Source organism: Uranotaenia lowii, chromosome 2 (genome assembly GCF_029784155.1).
Source record: "Uranotaenia lowii strain MFRU-FL chromosome 2, ASM2978415v1, whole genome shotgun sequence".
NCBI classification, from domain to species: Eukaryota; Metazoa; Arthropoda; class Insecta; order Diptera; family Culicidae; genus Uranotaenia; species Uranotaenia lowii.
In genome coordinates, this window is record NC_073692.1 from 14,608,436 (window position 1) to 14,633,522 (window position 25,087).

General features: G+C 39.4%; 3 protein-coding genes across 4 annotated transcripts; 1 reads left to right on the forward strand and 2 right to left on the reverse strand.

The window, feature by feature from the left end:
• Positions 1–3,874: 3,874 nt before the first annotated feature.
• Positions 3,875–12,724, forward strand: LOC129746236 (ets DNA-binding protein pokkuri). Its single transcript, XM_055739795.1, has 4 exons — positions 3,875–6,888; positions 9,536–9,785; positions 9,852–10,286; positions 10,367–12,724. Exons 1-4 carry the CDS (start codon positions 5,607–5,609, stop codon positions 10,833–10,835), a joined length of 2,436 nt encoding a protein of 811 aa, XP_055595770.1. The 5' UTR covers positions 3,875–5,606; the 3' UTR covers positions 10,836–12,724.
• A 650-nt stretch (positions 12,725–13,374) lies between these two features.
• LOC129747532 (zinc finger protein 260-like) lies at positions 13,375–25,046 on the reverse strand. Of its 2 annotated transcripts, XM_055741799.1 has the most exons (6): positions 24,429–25,046; positions 24,126–24,366; positions 13,914–15,532; positions 13,788–13,849; positions 13,613–13,696; positions 13,375–13,552 (listed from the first exon to the last, which is right to left on the reverse strand). In XM_055741799.1, the coding sequence occupies exons 3-6, from the start codon at positions 15,497–15,499 to the stop codon at positions 13,389–13,391; spliced, it is 1,896 nt and encodes a 631-aa protein (XP_055597774.1). In that variant the 5' UTR covers positions 15,500–15,532; positions 24,126–24,366; positions 24,429–25,046; the 3' UTR covers positions 13,375–13,388. The 2 variants fall into 2 exon arrangements, with proteins under 2 accessions (XP_055597774.1, XP_055597775.1); XM_055741800.1 differs by lacking the exons at positions 24,126–24,366; positions 24,429–25,046 and having other exon boundaries at positions 13,914–15,586.
• Positions 17,954–19,116, reverse strand: LOC129741083 (ribosomal protein S6 kinase alpha-2-like). The gene is made up of 4 exons (XM_055732784.1): positions 18,980–19,116; positions 18,608–18,914; positions 18,286–18,538; positions 17,954–18,217 (listed from the first exon to the last, which is right to left on the reverse strand). The coding sequence occupies exons 3-4, from the start codon at positions 18,439–18,441 to the stop codon at positions 17,954–17,956; spliced, it is 420 nt and encodes a 139-aa protein (XP_055588759.1). The 5' UTR covers positions 18,442–18,538; positions 18,608–18,914; positions 18,980–19,116.
• Positions 25,047–25,087: the final 41 nt, after the last annotated feature.

Below are 25,087 nucleotides of genomic sequence, written 5' to 3' on the forward strand. Positions count from 1 at the left end.
TGATGGTTCCACGCACCTGCCTAGCCAATTTATTACTTTGATTTATTTTTTCCGTATTTCGGTGCTTAAACGTGTTCAAGAAGCTTCGAGCAACTGCAGTATTATGCGGAAGTAATGCTCTTGTTCTTTCGTTCCCCTGCGAAGCAAAATTAACGGTTGGACGATCCTTCCCGAGGAACGATTTAAATTTACAGTTGCACCACGCCACTCTGTCTTCCTCTCTTGGGTACGTTAGTTTTTATGTTTTCCCTCCACTTCAACGCTGTCGCAACAAGAAGTGACTTGTTCAAGCCGCCGATTTATCTCGTCGGATGCTGGAGTTGGAAGAACTAATTATATCGCCAACCCTCTTCACAGTGCAGGTACACTTGTTGTCTTGCAGTGGTCCGCCATTATCAGAGAGTACTAAGCCCTCGTCCGTTGATCCTCAAAGACTCGGTCAGGGTAGCGCAGCATGCAGGATTCGTTCGGTAACGAGGGCATACGAGAGGGACGAAACAGGAAAAGCTAATGAATAAAACTTTATGAACTTTATTTATAATATCATTTTAGTTTCCGTTTAAACCGGTTATTCCCTTCTTTCTCGGCTCGACTCGACTCAGAGTCTGTGCGCCGCGGCCTTTTTTTCTCATCTCGAGAATGTTTCTGTAGTGCTGCCTCTCTTTCCCGTTTTTACAACGACGGCCAAACACCGCTGTGTACCACATATATGCATTAAGTTTCACTTCCCGTGAAACTCGTCAGTCGACCCGGACCCAAACCCGGACGAAGCTTTGAACAAAAGAAAAAACATAAAATTACCACAAGTCATCGGGCGCGCGGCGAGCCTCCCTTCATACCTGGGCTGAGCGCACTGGTTGAACGCGATCGCACCTCATCATCCCAGTCCCAGTCACCGTCGCACTCTCAGCCTCAGTTTCCTCCTCATCGTGTCGATCGACCTCAAAAAAAAACGATCCGATCATGTTTGTTCTACTCAGCTTGGACCAACACGAAACAGGAAAAAAGATTGTGTATAGAGATGAAAACAACCGGAGGAGGAGAGCACACAGGCGAAGAAAAAAAAAATAACCAAGGAAACCGACCAACGGAGAATATCGTCGAAGAAGTAAAAGCGTCGGTCCTTTAATCGTGTATACGGCCTAAAAGCGAAACGGGAAAGGCAGGACTGGGAAGAGTACGCAACACGCGAGGGGAATCCGGAGAATCCGGCCAGTAAAAAAAGAAGCGAAAAAGGAACTAATGAAGCGTACATAAACCTCATTCCACGGTCCATCCGCATTATTTGAACCTCGAGAGCGCACGGTGATTCTCCGGTTCCGTCGATCAAACCCGTACGTAGCAGCATCAGCAGCAGCAACACCCCGCAGTGCGAAGACGACGACGATCCAATTCCAGACAAAGTCGAAGTCGAGAGTGCCAGCCAGTGAACGCTAGTCCTCAATCACTCGCCGCAGGGAATGCCACATCTTTTCACGCTGTATACACAATGCCCCCCCACTTTCTGTCTTTTCCCCCCGATAACATCCGAAACTGGAAGGCTAGAAGTCACCTTGCTTTTTTAAAGTTTCGGGAAATTATTCTTTCCTTCCCCCGTCTCCTTCGTGCACGCAATGTTGCGTCAATCAGCAGGTATGCCGTAGAGTTCGGTTCGGAACGACCTTAAGGTGGGTTACAGGTTGAATCACTCCTACGAATGTTGACCGTTTTTCTGGTTCGTGGTCATCATGCTCCTAACTTGGACCAGCAAAGAATTGATCGATTGTTATGAGAATTTGCCACCAGCTCACTGGACTCTAATAGACGGAAAACGATCTCATTTGACGACATACAGTTTGGAGGATGTCACATTGTTTAAATTACCTCCTGGAGCTGAAATTGATTCAAAACCATCAGTTTCAAATTCGAATAGCAATTTGACTAGAGTTTTTTTTCGAAAGGACATTTTGGCGAGAGTCGGGACTTGAAACATGAACAATAGTTTTTAAAACTTTCGTCATTCCGGGATCTTTCAAAAAATGCTGCTCCTCCAAATTCGTCATTTTTGCCGAAGTTGGAACTGTTTTAAACATTCTGAATAGCAGTCATTATTCACTGGATTCCGAACTACATATTTTACAAACATTTGATATCGGAATATCATGTCACACATTGGCAAACATTTGCGCAACTCGTTGCTCTGTTTGCCATTCTTCTTTTCTCATTTCTTCTCAAAGCACCAAATGCTCTCTATTTTGTGATCGAAATTTTCGTACTGTTCGATTCCCCTTTTTCATTCATTTTTTTCTCAATTTTGCGGCTTCATCTCTAATTTCATTATGCAAATTTTTGCATAATGTATGCGAGGCATATCGCTATACTGTAGTTACAAAACAATGATTTGTTCAAGCCATTAGATTTTTGAAAGTCATTTATCGCCTTTTCTCTTCTAGCTAAAAAAAAGATAAATAGAAAACATTAATATTAGGAAGTGTTTAACAATTTCAAATAAAGAAATTCTAAGGATGGAATATCCAATTATCGATAATTTCGCTAGTCTTCTCAGACAAACATACCGATAAATTCAAATACGGTCTTATGAAACAAACTTTTTTCTCGAATCTCGGACATTCATATTTTATGTATAAAAACTTTGTTTTTACAACAAAATTTTATAAACCCTCTCAAAATTTAGTTTTCAACATTTTGAAAAGGAAGGATCATTTTCACTGCTTTGTTTTAACATATAATGTGTATCGGGTGTCAAAAATAAGAATTATATTTTTATTTTTAAAACCAGTTCCCGAAAATTTATAATAAACCCAGTTCTCAACCGAAAATTAGTAAAAGATATTTTGGAAAACACAAATAACCCTGCTTGAAATCAATATCGAATACCCTTTGATTTGATTTTATTTGAAAATAGGCTCAGTTTTTTTTTCATGTTCATGTTCACCTTAAATCTGAAATTTCTGAAACTATAACAAACATTGAAAAATATTACATAGCATTCCAGTTTTGAGTCACAGATTTGAAAGAGATGCATGTAACCTGAGAAAAATAGAAAAACAAATCTTGTTTTACAAACAACTATGCATAAAACTGCTGAACATAAAAGTACTTCCCTCACCTGAATAAATTGGTTGTCAAAAAGTTACCCCAACGTCATTTATTCTTCCGAATTCAACCTTGAAAGGCACAACAGCCTGGCTTGCCTTAAAACCTGAAAATTTCCTGACATTCAGGAACTTCCAGGAAAAGTTTTATCTAACAATTAATAATTTTAAAAAAAATCACAAAAAAACAACAAGAAAATTACCATCGTGTTTACATGATGGTTTGCTGAAATCGGATAGTGAAAAAAAATAAAATTGGTTTATCAGTTACTGGTTGATGAGCAGATTGCCCAGGATGGTAACTTCTTTTTCATAGTTATTTACTGCCTTTCCTCTCACTGAAAATGAGATAAAATAAAATTGAAATCGGGATAGTTTTCCATAAAAATTGCTTGATTGAATGATTGATCGATTGCATGACCTAGATTAATGGATTTTCGAAAAGTTACCTCAACGTCTCACCATTTATTCTCCCATTTTTTATCCTTCCATTGAAAAACAGCCTTGCTGGGTTCTAAATCTGAAAATTTCCTGACTTCAGACCCGTTTTACTTTAGAATTAAAAACAAAATTGTTTTGCACATTTTGCACTTCAACAAAATGACCACCGTTACCAATGTTCATGGCCTTCTTTGTAATTTTGGTTTGCTGAAATCGGTTAGTCAAAAAAAGTAAAAATAAGTTAACATAGGTATCAGTTATTGGGATTATGAAGATTTCCATCGGTCGGACTAGGGTTAGTTTAAGTTTCCAAACCTTTAAAGAGTCGATCGAAACGTGTATTATGTGTCATCTCACGTTACGCGCCGCACAGAATAAGTCCCAAAATGTCCATTTTCAAGGGCATTCCCCCCAAAACACCTGGAATAAGTTACCCAACAGACGGAAAATTTGCTCTCAAATTCAATTCTTCAATTCAGTTTCAGGAACTTCGTAAGAGTCCGCACCCGCTAGAAATCCACATTATCCTCTCAAATGAGGAACTAACCAAATGAGCTCTAGCTAGCTAGCTGAAGTCGGAATACAAAATTCCACACATCGTTGGTGTCGATATTGGCCGGCGGCATTAACGCGCGACCCGCCTAAGCTGACTGTAGTGAGACTAGTTTGAAATTCAAAGTACGAAACGTGACAATCAGTACCGGTGATTATTTTACCGAAAACCAGAAAAACTATAAGTACGTACTACGGCAACGTCTACAAAGCAATTTGAAGATGTACCTATAGAAACATTTCACTGTTCTGCTTCTCTTCAGGGGTGGTTGGTGGTGGTAAACGGCATTTCTTCATCCGTTTTTGTTGAATTCGGGTAAATATTTGCCTTTCGAATACCGAACGAACAACTCAAGAAAAAAAGTCCGCGCGCGCATATGACCGCGGGAGAGATGTTACATGAAGAGGGCGACGCGCAAATCACAACCCGTGCGTGCGTCGAGGCGGCTGAAGTGTGCGTGGCGGCGTGGTGGTAAACACATATTACACATCCCGTTTCCTCTTGGAGCTCAACTGCGTTTTTGTTTAAGAATCTCACTGCTGGCTGAGTGTCCGAACACCGCATGTTGCTGTTTGTTGCAGCGCGTACACCGCCGCCCAAGAATTAAGCTCGCCCCGGCCGGTGCTCCAGCAACAGCAGCACCAGCACCCTCAGGCCTTTCTGCGGTGTGTTGTTTAAAAAGCAATAAAGGAAAAAAAATAATTAACAGAAGAAAGGAAGGAAAAGCGAAACAAAAAAGACCACACTCTTCTGTTACTTTTTTTTTCAAGTAAAGCGCGCATCTTTCCCGACTGACCTTCTCGCCGTTGCTCATCGTCGCCATGGCCAAGAAGCGCCCTCTGCCTGCCTCGTGCTACTTTCACCTCCCTTGTTCTTAGGGTGAGGTGCGGTTTTACCCCAGCAGCCACCCACCCATCCCCAAGCCGACTCGAGTCAATCAACAGTCCGAAAAAGGGCCACAAAACGGCCGAGAAAGAACACACGGAGAGATGAGAAATATTTTTATACATATCATAAAAAAATCAATTTCCGCTGAAAACCTGAACTAGCGGATGTTATTTGAATACACTCTCCACATCTCCATCTCTGCTCGGTCGATCTTTCGTTTGGGTCGGTTGGGCCGCGTCTTGTCTTGTTCTCGACCCGGTTTTTACCTCCTACCGAGATTTCGAATCGCGCTCTCGGCAGTGGCAAAAGGCAATCGTTGGAAGGAAAACATGTTGTACGACGTACAGCCCGTTCTATTCCTGATGCTGCCGAGATGCTTTTCACGGGAGACAGCATCATCCTCATCATCATCGTTATATGTATGTTACGGTTTCACACACACGCAACATCTCGAAACGTGCACGACTGACGATGAGGACGTTGCAGCAAAAATCGCCTCAAGATAGTCCTCATTTCCTGGATTGCTTTTTTCCGCTATAGCCACCAGTGTGTATAATGAAATTATGACCTTTCTGCAGTAGCTCTGTTGTTGCTACTGCCACTGCCTCAATGTGTGAGAAAATCTTCCCATGATAAATGTGCTCTTTTTACGCCACATTCCCTTCACTTGGTGCTCTAATACTAACTTGTGTTTTCTCTCCTCTTTGTCCTTTTTCAGAATCACATCGTCGTCGCCTGACGGCCATCGCCATCATCTACATATCGCCAGCAAGATGAAGCTATTACCGATCCCCCTGTCGCCGCTGAACCCTCCAGCCCCGCTCGGAATCTGGGGTTCTGATTTGTTGTGGCGATACCCACCGGCACCTTCGAGCCCGTTAGCCGACCTTAAGACCCAGCTACCACCACAGCTGAACACAGATCCCCGAATTTGGGGTCGCGATGAAGTTCAGGTGTTTCTGCGATTCTGCGAGCGCGAATTCGATCTACCCAAGTTCGATTTGGATCTGTTCCAGATGAACGGAAAGGCCCTCTGTGTGCTCACCAAGAACGATTTAGCAGAACGAAGCCCTGGAGCCGGCGATGTGCTACACAATGTCCTCCAGATGCTTGTGCGAGATGCACAAACACTCCATCGCCACCTCCCGAGCAGCCCGGTAACTCCCACCAGCCGTTACCCGCTATCGCCCCACAGTCATCCCCCGACGCCTAACTGGAGCGCCTTGGCACCTCCCGATAGTCCGTTCTTCCACAACTCTCACCTGCAGCAGTTTATGGCTGCATCCAATTCAGTTACCCTTAGCCCTGCCCCTTCCATTGATTCGCAAGCAGGAAGCCCACCCCAAAGTCATCAAGAGCAGCTCCAAAATGTGTTCCAAAAATCTACCAGCAGCAGCAGCAGTCACACCCAAAACAGCAGCTCCGCTGGAAGCAGTAGCAACCAATCCGACTCCGACGAGGATAACTCAACGGCCGGTTACCATCCACTTACGTTGTCTCACCCGGACAGCAAGCTGCCGCTGCATGCCCAGCAGAACCAGAGCCCTCCGCTGACGCCGATCTCCAAGGAAACTCAGCACCTAGGCCAGCTGCAGCTGCTCGATACCAAGAATCTTCAATATCCAGTATCTTCGCTGTTGAGCAACAACGGCGCCAGCAATAATGGCCCAACATCCAACGGTAGAGACTCCGGCAGCAACGGTTCCAACTCGGGCGGATCCGTCACCAATGGAAACGGTTCAACTGGCAGCAACGGTACCGGTAATGGACACTCGCTCAGCCTGAAGCCACCGACGCTTTCGCCACCCTCGATCAGCTCCCCGAATGGACCTTCGTCGGCGCCGACCACACCGGGCGCCTTCCTGCCAGTGAAGCGCGAATTCTTCCCGGACACCGCCGAACCCAACACAAGTGAGTATCTATTTGATTCAAACAATCCTAAAATTAAATACCTATTTGAAAGGATTAATCACCGTGATTTTATGTTTGTTACTGCTTATCGATGAAAAGTGATGTCCTTTTTAGTAGGGACATCTTAAGATAATAATTTTTTTATAGACGGACAGAAGGTTAGAAGAAATGAAAGATGGTGAAAAGGAGCGGGTAGAACTTATTTAGAAGCATTATCATTACAAACCAAATTTTTGTTCAGATGAAGATAGAATTGCATCAACCGCCACACATTAGTAGGCCAGAAATAAGCTGAAAAATTGCAGTGCGAACGAACAAAAAGATCGTATGCGATCGCTCAGATAAGCTCCCTTTAACTGAGAAACGAATCTATCGATGTGTAGCCTTCTCAGTTTGTTATCATCGCGTTCGTAACAGTCGGGGTTTGGTTGCGAAACGTTACGGTCGATAGTCCGATAGTGGACTATCACCGATGCTATGATGCCATGTTGTTGATTTTTTAAAATTAAATACCTATTATAAATCGAACAAAGTAGAAGTGAAATTTTTAGTCAAGAATATCATGTTAACACAAGTTTCGAAAGAGTTTCCAAGGAATAAAGTGCCCAAAATTCATATCAGCAGTTCGCTTATTCATATAGTCATATCATTCATGTAATTTCCAAATTAAACAAACTGTCGTTTCTCAACTCTTTCGTCCATTTGCTGATGAGAAAATACAGATAGAAATATTCAGAAGACAGTAAGTAAGGTTAATTCCTGGAAAAAATTTGAAAAAAAAACAAGCTGCGACACAACAGCTTGTCCGAATTAAAGATAATTAAAAATTTTTATCACTTCAATTTTCTTTTTAACTTTTTCAAAAAAAAATTGTTGACGTGATATTCTTGACTGAAAATGTCATTGCCCATATCGTTACACTCTTCACAGTACTGATTTTGAATCAACCCCCTGGCAACTTGACGTTTCCCATACTAATCGCGTGTGCCAGTTTTTCTGGTTCTCTGGTTCTGTCAAAATCTCATTTTCACTCAACAAACATATCGAAAGGGTGGATAATGAAATGTTCGACAAATTAAGGTTTCAAAAATATATTTTTTATTGAAAAAAAAAGTTTTTAAAAACAATGATAAGAAATCACCTATTAAGCGGAAAAAGAGTTGATGTTTGAAGAAAAACACGATAATATGGTAAAAAAAAGTCAGCTTTTTAAATGGCTTTTATTTATGAAATACACAAGCAAATTTTAATTCAAAAATCTTTGTAATTGGTTTATTGCATAGTAAATTTTAAAAACAACATTTTATTCATCTCTAAACAATATTAACTTTGTTAGTTTTTTTTTCGAATAGATTCTTTAGAATCATTATGTTGCTTAGCGAAGGAATCCATCCGAAACTGCAAATAAAAATCAACACATAATTTCAACAACAAGTTTCGATGGTTAACTAAAGCATCTTGATCCAAAATGTGTTCGGCTAATCCTCTAAAACCATCCCGTGCGTTATTTGAAACCCGTGCGTTATTTGAAACCCGTGTCAGAGTTCGATTCATTATGATATCAGAATAGTATGCTAAGTTTATACTTTGATGATTTTGTTCTACAATTTTTACCTCCAACCGCCAATGTGTTAAAGGTGTGCAGAATAACACATAACTTCTTATCTGCCAATAAAACTATTGAAAAGTTCATTTCTGTAATCTTCACATTTGATGCTACGAACTTGCCGAAATTTTATCTGTACGTCACTTGTGCAAATGCAAAGCCATCACCTCAACACGTTTCCGCTTTCATTCTCAGTGTTTACTATCTCAACATATTTGTTAAACTAATATTTCATAACATTCAGCTGGATAAAATTTTACCGTCATAAACTTAAGGAAATAGCGGAACTATTTCAAACCGCGTTATGTTTAACGAAAGAAACTCATAACTCTAGCTGGTGACGCCTTGTTACAAAAACAGAACGGATTTGGATGAAAGATGGCCATTTTGTAATTTTTGCTATAAACAGAAATTTTATTAAGTTGGAACCGAGAATGGAACACAAATAGATTGAATAGAATCTTCCATTCTTCCATCAAACAAAAAGAGTTATGTTAACTCGAAACATACTGAAAACAGCATTTGTTGTCTCAAATATTCAAGCGCAGCATCCATTGACAGTAAACGCGCAGAATAAGTGCGATATTGAGATTGATTTTTTTTTCGATCAAGAATATTACGTCTACAATGAACTGCTAATAACGGGTTGAAAAGGAAGACGATTTGGCGCTTTTCTTTCCAACTCGTTCAGAAATTTAATGTAGACGTGATTTTTTTTTTGGGTACTTTTCGAACTGTAATCTATTGAAAATCACTTCTGTGTATTCAGATAGTGTCCCTCTCTTATGAACTAGGATTTTCCTAATCTGGTATCACCACTCTTATGAAGCTGTTAACTTCTTCTTCTTCTAGTATTAAAATCCGTGTAGACGTGATATTTTCGACTAAAAATTTCAAAATTTGTTTCTGAATATCGTTTTAACTTGAATGACTTAACGGAAAAGTTCGGTTCAATTTACAAAACTTCTCTATTCAAGATGTTAAACCGATAGACAATAAAGATACCAATTCTGAACTCTTTTCTTTTTTCTCGCGTTCCAGACGGTCGACTGCTGTGGGACTTCTTGCAGCAGCTGCTGAACGATCCGTCGCAGCGGTACAGCAACTACATCGCCTGGAAGTGTCGGGACACGGGGGTGTTCAAGATTGTGGACCCGGCCGGTTTGGCCAAGCTCTGGGGCAAGCAGAAAAACCATCTATCGATGAACTACGACAAGATGTCGCGCGCGTTGCGCTACTACTACCGTGTGAATATTCTGCGCAAGGTGCAGGGCGAACGACACTGTTACCAGTAAGTATTGAGTTGGGTTTTGGAGGAAATGTTGGTTTCTGATTTTTTTTTTCGCTATTTCAACAGATTTCTTCGCAATCCGACGGAGCTGAAGAGTATCAAAAACATCTCACTACTGCGGCAAACCATGGCTGCCAACCAGAATGCCAGCAACCAATCTGCAGCGGCAGCAGCAGCCGCAGCCGCCAGTGCTAGCAATCACTCGTTGATGTCTCTGCTACCGAACGGAGCTAACATTCATCATCTGGCAGCAGCAGCCGCCGCGGCAGCAGCTTCGCAGCACCACATAAACGGAGGAGGGGCACCAATCTCACCAACGGCCCTCCATCACCCCCATCTGACACAATCGCAGTCGTCCGCCGTATCGAGTTCCAATGGGGCCAACGGGCATCACGGAACAGCAACCATCAAGATGGAAACCGATTTGGATGATATGAAACCCACCGATCTGAGTACCAGCGAACGCAAATACTACTCATCAAGTACGGCTGAATGTTACCCGTAAGTGTCAACTACTGCGCCAGGTAGCTCGAGGTTCAGTATTCTAACCTATATCTACTCTTCACGATTCTACTCAACAGACTGATAAGGAACGCCAATGGACTAACGACCATCCAACTCTTGCGCCAGCAGCAGCAATCCCAACAGGATAACGGATCTCCTCCTCCCTCGCCAAATCCCCTATCGATCAACTCCCAGTCCCTGCACACCATCAGCAACAACCTACATCATCTACACCAGCAGCAACTGCAGGCACAGGCCGCTGCAGCCGCCGCCGTCGCAGCTGCAGGAGTACGACACCACCAGCAGCAGCAGCAGCAACAGGAAGAGGACCGACGATTAGAGCAGCTGGAGCATGAAAGGGAACGAGAACGAGAACACGAACGCGAGCGTGAACGTGAACGCGATCGCAGTCCATCGCCTGAACCCCATCACCATCAGCAGCAGGCCCCACATCATCTGCACACGACCATCAAGGCGGCCGCAAGCGACGACGAAAGCATGATGCCCACGGACCTCAGCAAATCGGAACCCATGTACTACAAATAGGCAGCTCGCTCCTCTTCCAACAATTTACCTGAATACGACAATCAACAGTCCGAATGACCCGAATCGCCCAAGAAAGCCCAGTCGTAGGGTCACGATCGCGTATCATGTGCGCGAGTGCGCGGTAACGTAGAGTGTGATCTCAGAAACAAAAACATTGGGTGCCATCACAACCAAAAATGAAATGATACCGATTCAACCATGCGGCTGGAGCTGTAGTACTCCAGTTGTACTACAGCAAGAGAAAGACGCGGGCTGCGGACGATTGCAAACAACAAATTCTACGTAGCAAACTACAACGTGTGATATACAACTAGAAAAAAACCCGACCGACACACCGCGATTCGGATATGAAGAACTCTCCCTAGACTTATCCCGCGAGACAACAGACGAAACATGTGCCAATCGTTCAAAAAAATTGTAATATTTTCTTTCCAAACGTTTAATCTCAGCTGAAAGCTAACGGACGAAAGAAGGAAAAACAAACATTTGTGTACAGATGCGATAAGAAACCGACGAAACTGGAACTAGAGTGGACGCGTTTTACAGCGCCTATGGGCGAAGGAGGAAAACCGGGTGTAGAGAACTAATTTCCGCATCGACCTCTTCCCCTCGAGCGTGACCAAACCTGAACATAATAGAGTTAAATAGTACCTAGTAGAGTAGTAGTGAATGTCGTTTTTTTTCAACTCCAAGAAACATTCTAGCAGATAGATTTATTGTTAAACTTGAGATACGAAAAAAGGGTTGACAGTGTACAGTTATAATTGGGTAATCAATTTTGTCGACCATGAGAGCATGAACGCATGTTCAAATGGTTGATCCAGCCGAGAAAAGTACTCATTTATTCACAGGTTTCTAGCAATTTCCTTATTGGTTTGAATATATTTTTCCTTCCGTTTGCGAGAGATAAAAAAAGCAAATCCCCCCTTAGGATTAAGTTCAACTCTTCAATTGGCTTCCATTAAAAAGAAAACAAGATTATAGAAATAAATATAAAATTTACAAAATTTGCAAACGAATGTGATGATGTTAACGCAAGAGAAATTTATATCATGAGCACCTAGTAGGACTATTATTCGTAGTTAAAGCAATTAGATTTTTTTCTATCCGGTGCAAAAATTCGTGTAAACTAACTGATTCTTTGTAGTTGTTTTTTAAGAGAAGGGACCGACATTGTTGTCACGACTTTAAATGCAATTTTAGTGCAACATTGTCTACTTTTTTGTTGGCTTTAAATGGAAATCGAAATCTTCCTTATTTTGTAGTGTTCTGGTTAAGTTCAGTGTACATATGGTCAGATTTTTTTAATATACTTATTGTACGTATATGTAAGAATTTTCTCAAGCAGGATAAGTTTTTCCACAAAGAGCAATGTCAAATTATATACCGTATGTAACCCGTACAATATTATAGGTAACTACCAATAGAGTGTACCCAGTGCAACCACACTCGGCGAGAGAAGTGCCTTGTCCAGGTGTCCAGTTGCACGCTTTCGTTTAAATGTTCCGTAAAAAAACAATCAATACACACACGTTGCAGAAGAACTTGCACCAGCAACAACAATCCCCCACACCCACAGATAGCAGCGCTCATTTTGTTTATAAATTTAGTGCGTGGTGGTAGAAGCACATCAACAGTAATGTTCAACTCTTGTAACAGGTGAAAGAACACTACTTATACCAGCTCCATCGCTGTTGACGCCGTACCACCAGGCAGATTTTTTTTGTGTTATTGTAAATCATATTTTTATCACACGAAAAACACACAATCATTATTAGAGCATGATTTTTAGAGTTTATATCATCAGAATGTTTTTTTAAGGTACGTAAGAGAATTGCAAAAAGAAGACTCAATCCCAATAAAAAGATTATAGAACTGTTTCAAATAAACTTTGTTTCTGTGTATTGCATCCGAAACTTGACATGTCCTCCTTTTTTTGGATTGTAGGGTCTTTCCTACATCATCTGGCTTTTATTATATTTCCTCTAGCGTCCTCCAAAGCTTGTAATGGGGGTCTGTGTTTGCTGGTTAAGATTGAACTTGTAGTAGTTAAGGTTCCTTTGTAATTACCACACAATAGATCAACTACTGGTCACAGCGGGATCTCCCATACAAGCAAGAAGATCAGTTTAGTTAGAGCTAACAGCTACCTGGTGGTGGTATCCATAAGCTCAGTCCTTACAGTTTGTCGGCATGTATAAAGACAATGCTTAGCATATGGTGCTTTAACAAAAAAAAACCCATTCCCACGCATGCAATTTCTTAAATCTTTTTGATTGTACTACAAAACCGTTGAATATTGTGTTCAATGCTTATCCTAAATTCAACGTATTTCGAATGTCGAAGTCATCAAGTTCGATAGCTATGATAGCATATTGAGGAGATATCTTACAACAGTTATAACGTATGGCCTTCTTTTCGGTTCTACTGATTTTAAGCATCCTCAAATTATAAGGATTAAACATATGAAAATTAAATCGAAATTCCAGCTTCTAAGGTACAGGTAAATGAACTGAAACCCACTTACATTATCCTTAGGTCTGTTGGAAGTAGCTAGAACCGGCGGATGGCTCCATCGGCGGATGGCTCCATCGGCGATGGTACTGACAATGCGGTGGCGTTTTCTGTTGCCAGCGGATGTGATTCCAGGTGCCGTCGCAAAGCACTCTTCTGGCTAAATGTTCGGTTGCACATCTCGCAGCGATATGGTTTAACACCTGGGACGAAAGTAATAATTTTATCAGTAATTAGAAAAAAATAACAATCCTTTGGCTTACCAGTATGAGTACTCTCATGGTCCACCTGGAAACGTTTCCGAATGAAGGTTTTATCGCAGTAGCTGCACTTGTACGGTTTAATGCCTTAGAGAAGAAAAAAAAACAATAAACATGGATATCATTGGGTTGAAAATGTTCGAGTTTTAATACCCATTCTATCCTAATTTCTACTCACCGGTGTGGGATATCTCGTGTCTCTGCCTGTTGGTGTGGTCGGCAAACGCTTTTTCGCAGAATCTGAAATAAAAAAACCCATCGCACGATTAGATAGGCAAACTTCAAAACAACAAGAACAGCTTACCGGCAAGGGTAAGGCTTTTCGCCGGTGTGTGTCCGCATGTGATACTGTAGGTGGACTTTAGCCTTGAACGTTTTCTGGCAAACTTCACACTGGAATGGCTGGTTGTTGGTATGGGATAGTGCGTGCACTTGAAGATTACGCTTTCTTCGAAAGCTCCATCCACAGATCGTACAACTGAATGGCTTTTCCCCACTGTGTATCATCATGTGAGCCTTTAGGCTACCCTTGGTAGAAAAGTATTTGTGACATGTTTCACATTCGAAAGGTTTCTCGTTCCGATGGGAGCGTTCATGATTGGCCAATAACTCGCCACCACGCATTTTTAAACCACAGATCGTACATTGATGACTGAGGGATTTGTAGTTGCGTTGCTGATGGCGTTGGAGCGTAAGTTCATCGTAGAAACGCTTAAAGCAAACCTGACATTCGAAAGGTTTATCGCGATTTTCGTCCAAGGATTGTTCTACTTTGTTTATCTTGTGTGCACTGTGTGCATGGGCAATAAGCATATCTTCCGTTTGAAATGCCATATAACAAGCTTGGGCGCAGCATATATGGCCGAGCTCTTCCTGGACAATTCCCTTGGATGAATTGATCTCACGTTCCCGAGGATGGTCATGGGCATGTTTTCGACGACGAACTTTGTCTATAAACCTAGCAGGGCATTTCGAACAGGTATAAACCCTTTTTGCCGTTTTCGTACGATAGATATGTTGCTTCAACGCGTATGGGGTGGAGTACCTCCTATGGCAAAACAAACATAAATTCGTTTTAGATAAATTAACAGCGCGTTTCTTCGAATGAACCTCTTCACCATGTTCCGCTAGTTGTTCCTTGCAATCGAAAATTTGCAAACATGAACAACATAAATGTTTTCCCTTTAAAATATTTATGACCTCAAAAGTAGTCTTTTCAATGTCGTCAAACTCATCATCTGAGTTATTCAAAATTTTCCTAGGTCTTCCCGGCCCACGTTTAGTTTGAGAAACTTTTGCTTTACGAGGCGAATCAGAATCATCGCTATCATCGCTATCCTTTGGACGTTTGCGTGGTCTTCCGCGTCGTTTTCGTTTAACGGTAGCGGCCGGCTCCACATAGTCACTGTCGTTATCTTGTACTGCTTCGAAATCTTCCTCGTCGTCCCGGTCAAGTTCCGTTGCCACGATTGTTCCTTCCTCGAATTCCTCTACTTCTTCCTCTTCTGCTTTGACCTCCACCATTACTCCGAAAGCTTCCGCCGACGAATCCCAAACCTCTTCGTCCAATTGTTCAACTTCTCCAATCGACTGGTCCTCATCTTTCCGATCCGATTCTGCTTTGAAGATTTTTCTCAGTTTATGATCCGTTTCACGCGCCTTTCGGATGAACGCGATAAAGTACTTCAGATCGTCCACACAGCCCCGGCAAATAACCGCGGGCAGACCATCGTCTTCCTCGATTTCGATGGCCGTACACTCGGCCACAATATTTGCAATGAAAACATCCTCCAGTTTCGAGAATATCGGAATCAACTTTCGTTCACTATCCTCGTACTCGGTGCCCTCGAAGTCGCCATCCATGCATACCCGGCAAATATCTGTGGACATGACGCTCGGAACAACTCCGTTTCAGCGGCTTCACTGCAGTTTGAAATGTATTTTTCTATAATTTCAATTCGCGATTTCGAAGCTAATTTTTGACAGGTCGTGTGTGTGCAAGAAAATGTAAACAAACGGGTGGAAATACTAGCTTCTAATAAATCATTATTTTCTTTGATTTGATTAGGATTTTCAGAAAATGACGGATACAAATTTGAAGTAGAAGGTTCAGAGATTATTGTGAGCTATAGGAGAAAATGTATATGTGCCGTGAAGCATCACAAATCGACAACAAAAAAGGTCAATTTTTTACTACTCCAAAAACTATTCTGAGTATTTCACATATTTTTGAATGAAAACTCGAGCCAAATGCACATTTTCAATTGCAGTTTGTTAAAAGAGTAGTCAATAAACGTTCCTTTGAAATTTGGGAAAGACCCAACAATTGGTAAGCTAGAATTTTTTATTCGAAAAAACATAAATTTTTGCTATTTTCTATTAGGTTTCCTTCTGCAGCTGCATACAATCAGGCGTAATAATTTTAAAGCTGGAAGGTGGATTTGGATAATCATTTGATGGTGGTTGAAATGAAAATAAAAATTATATCTTTGGATTACTACACAACTCAAGTTTACTTAAATGCTTTTCAATTGCCATCGTTCAATGGTTATAACATGTTTTGTATTTTTATCGGACCTCATGATCTCATTTTTTTTTTTGGGAAATTTTATTGAAAATTATATTTATACAACCACTAGCCGTAGAAAATTTTAAATTCAAACTTAACATTTTATACTGTCTTAGACTGAAACTATTTAAATTTTTAAATAACGTATTTATTCAATGTAATACCTAAACCAAATCCAATAGTTATAGTTTAAAGTAATAACGAGAAAATCGTTCTTTTATACAGACCAACGAGAAGCGCATAAAGTTTAATATATAGATATGATAAAAATATAGATTATTGGAAAAAATTAAAAGTTAAGAAAATGCAAAAAAAAAATGATTCACATGGGGGCCGTTCAGATACCACGTGGACAGAAAAATGAGATTTTTGACCCCCTCCTCCCCCTCCGTGGGCAAGCGTGGACATTTGGCTAACCCTAGGGGTCCTAGGGCTCCCTCCCCGGATGTCCACGTGGACAGATTTGAAATTGTTTTTTTTTTCTAAATCTAATTTGTAATAATTATAATTATTATTAATTTCTAAATTATCATATTTATAGCTTGCTTTCAAGTGGCTACTAGTTGCTTGAACTTAAACTGGAAAGCTTTGCAATATTAAGATTTTGATTGAAACATCTTAATATTTATTCACCTTTAGAAAACATTTTAAAAGTAAGTATGTCCACGTGGACATTACTCAAACCCCTACCCCCCTCTCCGTGGACATTTCCATACCCCCTCCTCCTTCCTAAGTTGTCCAGGTGGTATCTGAACGGCCCCATGTTATTTTCTCTGACCCGCTGACTATTTTAAAATGGAACTATCAGATAGAATTGACTCTCCTACCAGGCTAATTTATTCAATTTTAATTGAAAACAAACTCCAATTTTTCAAAGGAGTTTTTTTTTATAATCATTTGGATTTATGAAAACTTAACTCGAAGCAATGTAAAGTCGTCTATAGTTTATCGTTCACCCAGAATGTTGCTCACGCAACATCGTACTACCCCAGATGGCAGCAGCGCAGCTTCGAAACAGCGGATTGCGAACTTTCCTCCGTGATAGAAAAAAAATTTAATGTTTTGATGTTTTCCGCGCGACGTCCAGAAGGCTACACGCTTACGTGGTTTTAACCGTAAGCGAGTTATTAACAACAAGAATCAACCCAATCAATGCAATGCATATTTTTTGTTATTTTTTTGTGGGGATGTATATATAAAAATATATAAATACATTTATTAACTGAATTATCATCCTTTCAATAAATTTGTTTGATTTTTAGAGGCTTTAAAAATTCAGTTCATTTGCCTTTTTTGATAGAATAATAACAAAACATGAGCTTTCAGCCTTTGAGTAAATTTATTTGTTGATGGATATACGGGCTGAGCTCCAATAATTCCATATTTTTGAAGTTAAACTTCAAGGTTTTGGAGAAAAATAACGAAAATGGATACCCGCATAGATGAGGATTGTAACCAAACGATTTCTTAAATAGTTAAACGACGATTTCATGAAGCGTAAAAAAACCTTCAGCAAACGATTATTCGAGCAGTGAAATACTTAATTGAATCGTGAATTCCAAATTCACAGTATTTCTAATATGTCGTTAGGTTATGTAATTGTTAAAAACTGTTAAAACACTTGTATGGCAGAACTGTTCTACATGCAGTCCAGTTAAGGTTGAAAAACCGTTTGTGGAAAATGTATTTTGATCATCGGATTGTAATCGTTATAGTTATTTGGAGGAGCTCCCATGCCTAAACATTTACGTAAATAGTTCTCTAACGATTTGACTTTACTTTATTCCAACGTTATTCAAACCGTTTAAGGGATCGTTCGTCAAAAGAGCACAAACACAGACGTAATTTATTAAATGTTTATGGGAGATTTTCGGATAAGAATGGCGGATCTTTTCTGATTTTATCAATTTATTGAATTCCAGGTACACATAAGTGGGGTCCTCGTGGACACTGAACAGAGACACGATGTTCGGATGATTGCCGTATCTCAGTAGAATTTCCACTTCCTCTCGACAATCGTGACCGTATTTGTCGATTATCTAAAAACAAGAACAAAAAAAAAAACATTTTACTTCTCAAAACGTAGTTCGACGACCAAACAACCAACCTTAACGGCGTAATGCTTCTTGGTGGCACGATTCTCACACAACCGACAAACGGAGAACGTTCCCCGCCCCAGCTCCTGCATCATTGCGTACTCATCGGCAAAGGCGACCGGTTTGACGCCAGGAATTTCGTTCGTAAACGGTGCCCTGGGACCCATCTGATTCTGAATGTCGTCCAGCAAACAGGGCGCTATAAAACTGAATCCGCGGAAGATCTCATGGGCACTCGCACTAACCGGACCACCGGGGGAATCTCTGCAAGAAAAACACCAAACCCCTCGATTAGTCCCAGCTCTCTACTTCAACTCTCAAGCTAACATATACTTGGCCGATTTGTTGGTGTACTCCGTGTCAAATTAAAACGCATCGTCGCGGGAAACGGCCGCACCTCCTTCCGCTCGAACGCGTCCCAATCGACGTTGGAGAAGAACTCGTGCTGCTTGATGTCGTCGATACCGTTTGGGCCAACTCCCAACCGTTTCTGGGGATTGCGTTTGAACAGGGCCCGCAACAAACTCTGAGCCTCCGGGCTCAGATTTTCTGACATCCCAAGTTTGGTTTTCAGGATCTGGTTCATCGTATCGTTACGATTGCTACCGTGGAAGGGAAGGTTGCCCGTAAGCATCTCAAACTGAAATAAACGATTTTCATATTGTACCGATTTTACGAATTCAACGCTTTTCAAAGAATATTTACCATTAGAACCCCAAAGGACCACCAGTCTGCGGCGAAGGTGACTAGATTAGGCACACGCTAAGAAAATTTTACATACTGGTACCATAAAAAGTACATATTTTGAAGATCGACAACTTTTACGTAGAAGTAAGTATCAGAAACTACATACTTTCTCAGTTCTTTTTGTTCTACAAGGTCCTTTCTGTAGAAACAACTACAAATTATGTAAAATTGGATATGATGGCGTGATGCTTCTCACTCACACCCACAGAAAATTGCTGCAGCCATCTGTCTCTATCTGCATTTCACTTCCGCATCTGGAAAAACATTAAATCTGATTTGCGTTAAGTAGTCATATACATAAAAACAAACGGATGAAAAATCAAAATATCTTCGGGGGATTGCTTCAAAAGACTTGATTCTTTCGGTAAGCTTGTAAACATTAACCTGCAGTATACGATTTTTTGATTAATGTTCAATGTTCTAGCGTCTTTGTTTACCAAAAAAAAGAAGCGGCCTGTTATGAAACCGGAATCATCACCGAGGATTAGCCTGCAGCATCAGATGATACACATTCGTATTCAATCCGCGGCCCCAATTCAGCGATCCAAAATGATCAAAAGCATTTAGGTAAATTTTATTTTTTCCAATTAAACTTTAACAATTTTATTTAACATCTTTCCGTTTCCACATAGGGTTCTCAATTTCATTGGCGTGCAGTGAAAAAATTGACCCCATAAGCAACTGCCCGGACAAACGAACCAGCGCAATGGCCTTAATCTTGCATTCCACACGGCTCCATCACCACGGGGATGAGTCATCCACAGGGGGATATTCTAGAAAAAAGTTCGATCATCTCCATCTCAATGAAAATGTGTTTACTCCATGTGACATGATATTATTATTTCAGCAAATAAATATTTGGTATCCAAATTAAAATTGAATATCTTGAATTTGAAATATCCTTGCTTTTGAATTTGTAATTAGAACTTTGAACTTTTCCCTACAGTATGTGATTTTTACATATTTTTTGAGTTCATACGCAGAACATACTTTCGAGTACTTTCTACATACTCGTCCGTACCAGCCTTACTACATAATTTTTCGTATCAACCTTTTTACATACCAGTGGCTTCCTGCACTTACGGGTTGTTTTGACTTCTTTTTACATACTTTTGTGTTCGATTTTTTAAGGGTGCAACGACAATACACACTCATCTGGCGCAACCCCTTATAGTGTAGTTTTGACCCGTTATCGGAAAAGACTGGGTTAACTCCTTTTTCATGTAAAGTCCTTGTACCCCTTATAGTGTACACAGCATGTACGTCAAAGCAGAGGTGAAAATTAGTAATGTAAGCATGTAAAATCTACACATTATTTTGGAAGCCCGCTCTGCGATGTCAGCCCTTTGATGTTAGCCCTTAAAATGTCAGAAGTATGGAAAGAAAATAATAAAAACAAATCAGTTAGTTTTGAATTTCTGTATTCGGCAAGAAATCATTTTCATGCTCCTGTTATAGAATAGGAAAATATTCAATCAACTCAATCTATTGAACTGATCTTTCAGCATTAACCGATTCATTGAATCGTCGAACGAGATCGGTTACGGCAGAAAGAGTTCTATATTCTGAATGACAAGTTAAAAAACTACCCTTTATTTAGTAAGCCAGCTTTTCTAAATAATGTGTAAAATTGACTCGAGGAAACGACACTTTTTTTGACAGATCTCGGCTGTTCGCAATAATGGGTCAATTTTACAAGTTTAAGGTGTTGCGCCAAATGAGTGTGTAGGTCGATTCACGCACTGCCTGGCCTCACTGGTTTTGACATTTCGCGATTCCTGTTTTGATTCCTTATTTTCCAATTCTGCACGCTGAGGAAACAAAGCAAACATTTGGGTCCTCATTCAATTCTCAATCACACGTTTTTAGCAAAAGTTTTAAGCTCAATTTTGGGATAAAAATAAACTTAAAAAGAAAATTAGATGTTTCAAGTATCAAATAATGAAAATTCAATCACACTGACTGGACACTCGATTTAGATTTTTGGTGCTGCTCGAAAATTAACGAGAATGTCGATACCAGTAAAATTTTCATGCTCGAATTGCTGCCGCGCAATGTCGACGATGGGAGGCTTCTAGCCAAAAACTGAGAAAAATTTTGTTCTAAGTCTTATGTCAGTGTGATTAGTGGTCAAACTATCTGACATTATTTTTATTCCTCGAAAATATTATATCGTACAAATTTATAACACTGCAGACTTTACATTCGGAATGTTAATTGGAGAATTTTCACTCTGTTGTGGTATGAGCCTACTTGGTTGAATGATTCAACTGAATCAAAGCAATCGAAAGATTCCTTTTAATTCAACCACGGTAACCACCGAGGTTGAATTAAAAGGAATCTTTCGATTGCTTTGATTCAGTGGAGAATTTTCCTATATTGGATTCTTCTGTCAACGAATTTTGTTGTCGTACAAGTATGTGCATTAGTTCACAGCTTCCGGTAAAAATAACACATGAAGCTTCCGGACAATCGATTCGAAACATTCGAATTCCTTAGATGTTTCCACATTTGGACATTCGATAGGGTTTTATGTTTCAAGTAAACGCGCTTTCCTAGAATATTCAATGTAAACTGGGTTGGTCCAGAATAAATGTGTTGAAGAAGGGTTTTGAAAACATGTTGAAACATTCTAATAAACAAACCTTCTTTTCGAAATTTTTACGAATTTTCAACTTTCTGTTCATTTCCAAAACGATAAACATGAGAAACCAAAAAATGCGCTAAATTTAATTAACAAAATAGAACTTGGTTTTTTGCTAACCCTTAACTGAGTTTTAAGTTAAATTTCTTGACCGTGCAGCTACACGAAAAATTTCGCCGCACCCCATTTCTCGTTCGTAAAATTTTGTAAACAGGACGCGCGAACTGTCACCACAAAAGGGAACATACGTCATCGTGAATCGACCCATGACTCTCCCGGCGCATCAAAACAAAAATGAAACGATTGCGTCAGTGGTGCCAGGTTGAATGTTTTATCAATATGTTTATAGATATTGAGATGCGATATTTTTAGTTAAATATTTTAGATAATCTGGATGATTATGGGAAGGATATTAATGACTTATTGATTGAAATGAGGAATTCCGTTTAATTTAAATCAATGTTTCTGTTCGAGATTGCCATACACCATGTAAAAGCAAATTGATGATTTTTTTTTGCATCTATATCTACTATAGATTTAGATTAGTATGTGGTATTCATCAGTTTCATTAGTATTAGTATTATTAGTAGACAATCATAGTTAATATGAAAATCTTTCAAAAAAAAAAAAACTAATGCTGATGATAAAATCCTTAACGAAAACCACAAACACCATCGGCACTCCAAGCTCTATTTCCAACTAGAACGTTATTAAAAACATCGCGAAAAGCGATAATGAACTTCTTTTAGTATGATGTATGAGCATACCTTCAAGTTCCATTATTGTTTTTGAAACGCTACAGAGTCGTATCAGAATATCAAAATTATATAAGAGATTTGTTTATAAGTTCGTACTGATTTGTTGTAAAACTGTCTGGCATCTCTGACCGGCGTTTCGCTCATTTTTGACATAAGTTATGGACGGTATGGTTAACGGTTCGAGATCATTTTTACGATTACAGAAAAATTGAAGGGAATCGTTCTTACTATTGTATCACCTTTCCAGATACCATCACTTTTTCACATGAAGGTTCATGTTTCGTTTTTATCGTTTAAATTTGTCGTCGAAGTAAAGTTTAATAGAAGAGCTACGTTTACAGAGAGAATCACTTTTTCTGAAGCAGTTGAGGAATCGTACACGCAGAAAAAATTATTTTAGAAACAATAAGATTTGGTCCGAAAATAATAAAATTTTTGGTTGGGAAAAAGCACAAATATATTTCTGGTCACACTGACTAAAAATATCGATTTAATTTAAACTTATCGTTTGATTCAAAATAAAATACACCCTTTTTGAAAATGATCCATGATTCTTATCAAAATAATGATAATTTTGGGTAAAACACATAAAAATGCATTGATTCGAAAGTATGAACAAAATGTGCATCACCTTAACAACAAGGTTTAGGTTTGAAGAAATTTAGTTGTCCCAATTAAAATTAAAATGCTTTTAAATTTGTTTTTAATGGTATCATCGGAATTTAAAAAAATGGAACCCATAATAAAATATAAAATTATTTATTTTCAGAATCAAAACGCCGGTAAGGAAAAAAACTAGCTGGTACGATGGTTTCAATTAACCCACGAAACTTCATTCAGAGGGACTACAGCCAGGCGGTCCGGAACGTACTACCGGAATTTTTCGGTGGCTCTCGGGTTGAGGCATCTGAAAAAAAAAATTAAATAATTAATTTCACTTGTCTGAAGTAAACCTTTGTTCTGACGCACGGGTTTGGGCAGTTTTCTAGCTATTCAAAAAATTTAAAACTTACCTTGATAGCTGCTGGCCGAGAAACACTATGATCCATTGTTATTTATTTCGGATATTAATTGCCTCGCCTGGGCCATGGCCAGGCCGCCTCTGACGAATTTTTCTACTATTATTGCTGGAAAATTTACTTTTTTTTTTTTCTTTTTTTCCACTTTTTAACTTATCGTTTTGAAGTTACACTCTCATTGAAATAAACCTATTTAAGTTTATAATTAAACCGAATTTTATTTTTAAGTAATAGAAAATGAGAGTGTACAAATAACAAAATTTTATTGCTATTTTCATTCGACTTTTTAATGAAAACCACTGAGAAAAATGCATTGGAAAGGTAAAATAAATCAACAAAACGTTTTTTTTAAACTAACCCCCATTCATTTTCTGCGTGTATAGACCGTTTGAGATATAGTTTTTTAGTATGCGGGTAGCTTCGCCTCGTTAGTTATACTGATAATTATGCAGTTTTATTTCTTGGGATTTTAGGATATGATTCATCCCTAAAGGATAATTATGCAGGTTAATTATACTTTTATTTATGATTTTTTCATCGAAGTCGATGAAAACAACAACAATTCATCGCGGCGATGAACAATTTAATCATTTATACTTTTACCGTTATCAAGAGCGAGATGAAAATGACCGAAAAAAACTTAAAAATGGCATTGAAAATTTTAAAAAAAATAAATGATTTACCTCAACTTTCTACAATTAAAAATCTTCTTCAGAGTTGATGCTTAAGGAATTTGTTGTCGCTTTGTCAATGCAATTTTTGTGTTGGAGTTCATCTATTCGCAACCAAAGGTGCTCTTAGAAAAGGTCTGTTCCAAACCCGATATTTTTTCTACAGCAGGCTCATGCGTTCGAAGATGCAGCTGAAGTTTTTTTCTATGGCTGAAGGAGTTGTCACAAAGCTTGCAATGATACGCATTGTTACCTGAGTAAAAACGAAATGATAAGTAAAAAGTTCGAAATACGTAGGTTCTTATCAGTTCTTACCAGTATGAATGCTTTCATGATCCCTCAGCTGGCTTTTGCGTATAGGGGCTGTTCACTAATTACGTAAGCACATAGGGGGGGTGGGGGGGTTTCACATTTGCTTACGATCTCTTACTAGGGGGGTAGGGGGGGTTTCCAAAAACCTTACGTAAGAAATACTACCTTAAAAACTCATCACAGCCACAGCCATACGAAACCATATTACTCAGGTTTTTTTACTCCCTACCTATTAGTTGGTTAATTTTGAGGTAATGTTATTTATCTTTTAATGTCTTTGAATTATTGAAAAAATTGCAAGTTCCATAAAATTTCTAGAGAACCATTTCAAACCATCATATTTTCAAAATGACTTCATCCAGAAAAAATCTTTAGAAATACATATAAGGCGCTTTAAATAATGAATTTGTAGACAGTATTTACAGTGATGGGCACTATCAACTCCAAATTTTATAAAAGATTTACCAAAAAATCTAAAACTATATCGCTTAACGCTGGATGAGTCTGAGCATTTAGGTTAGTTGACAACGTGATTGTTGTTAAAAATTTTTGGCCCATCCCTAGTAGTATAGAATGATTTTTTTTAAAGATTTTTTTGATTTTCGGGAAAAAATACCTTGTGCTAACCTGATCTCTCTTTTTTTTCAAATCGGAATTCTGAT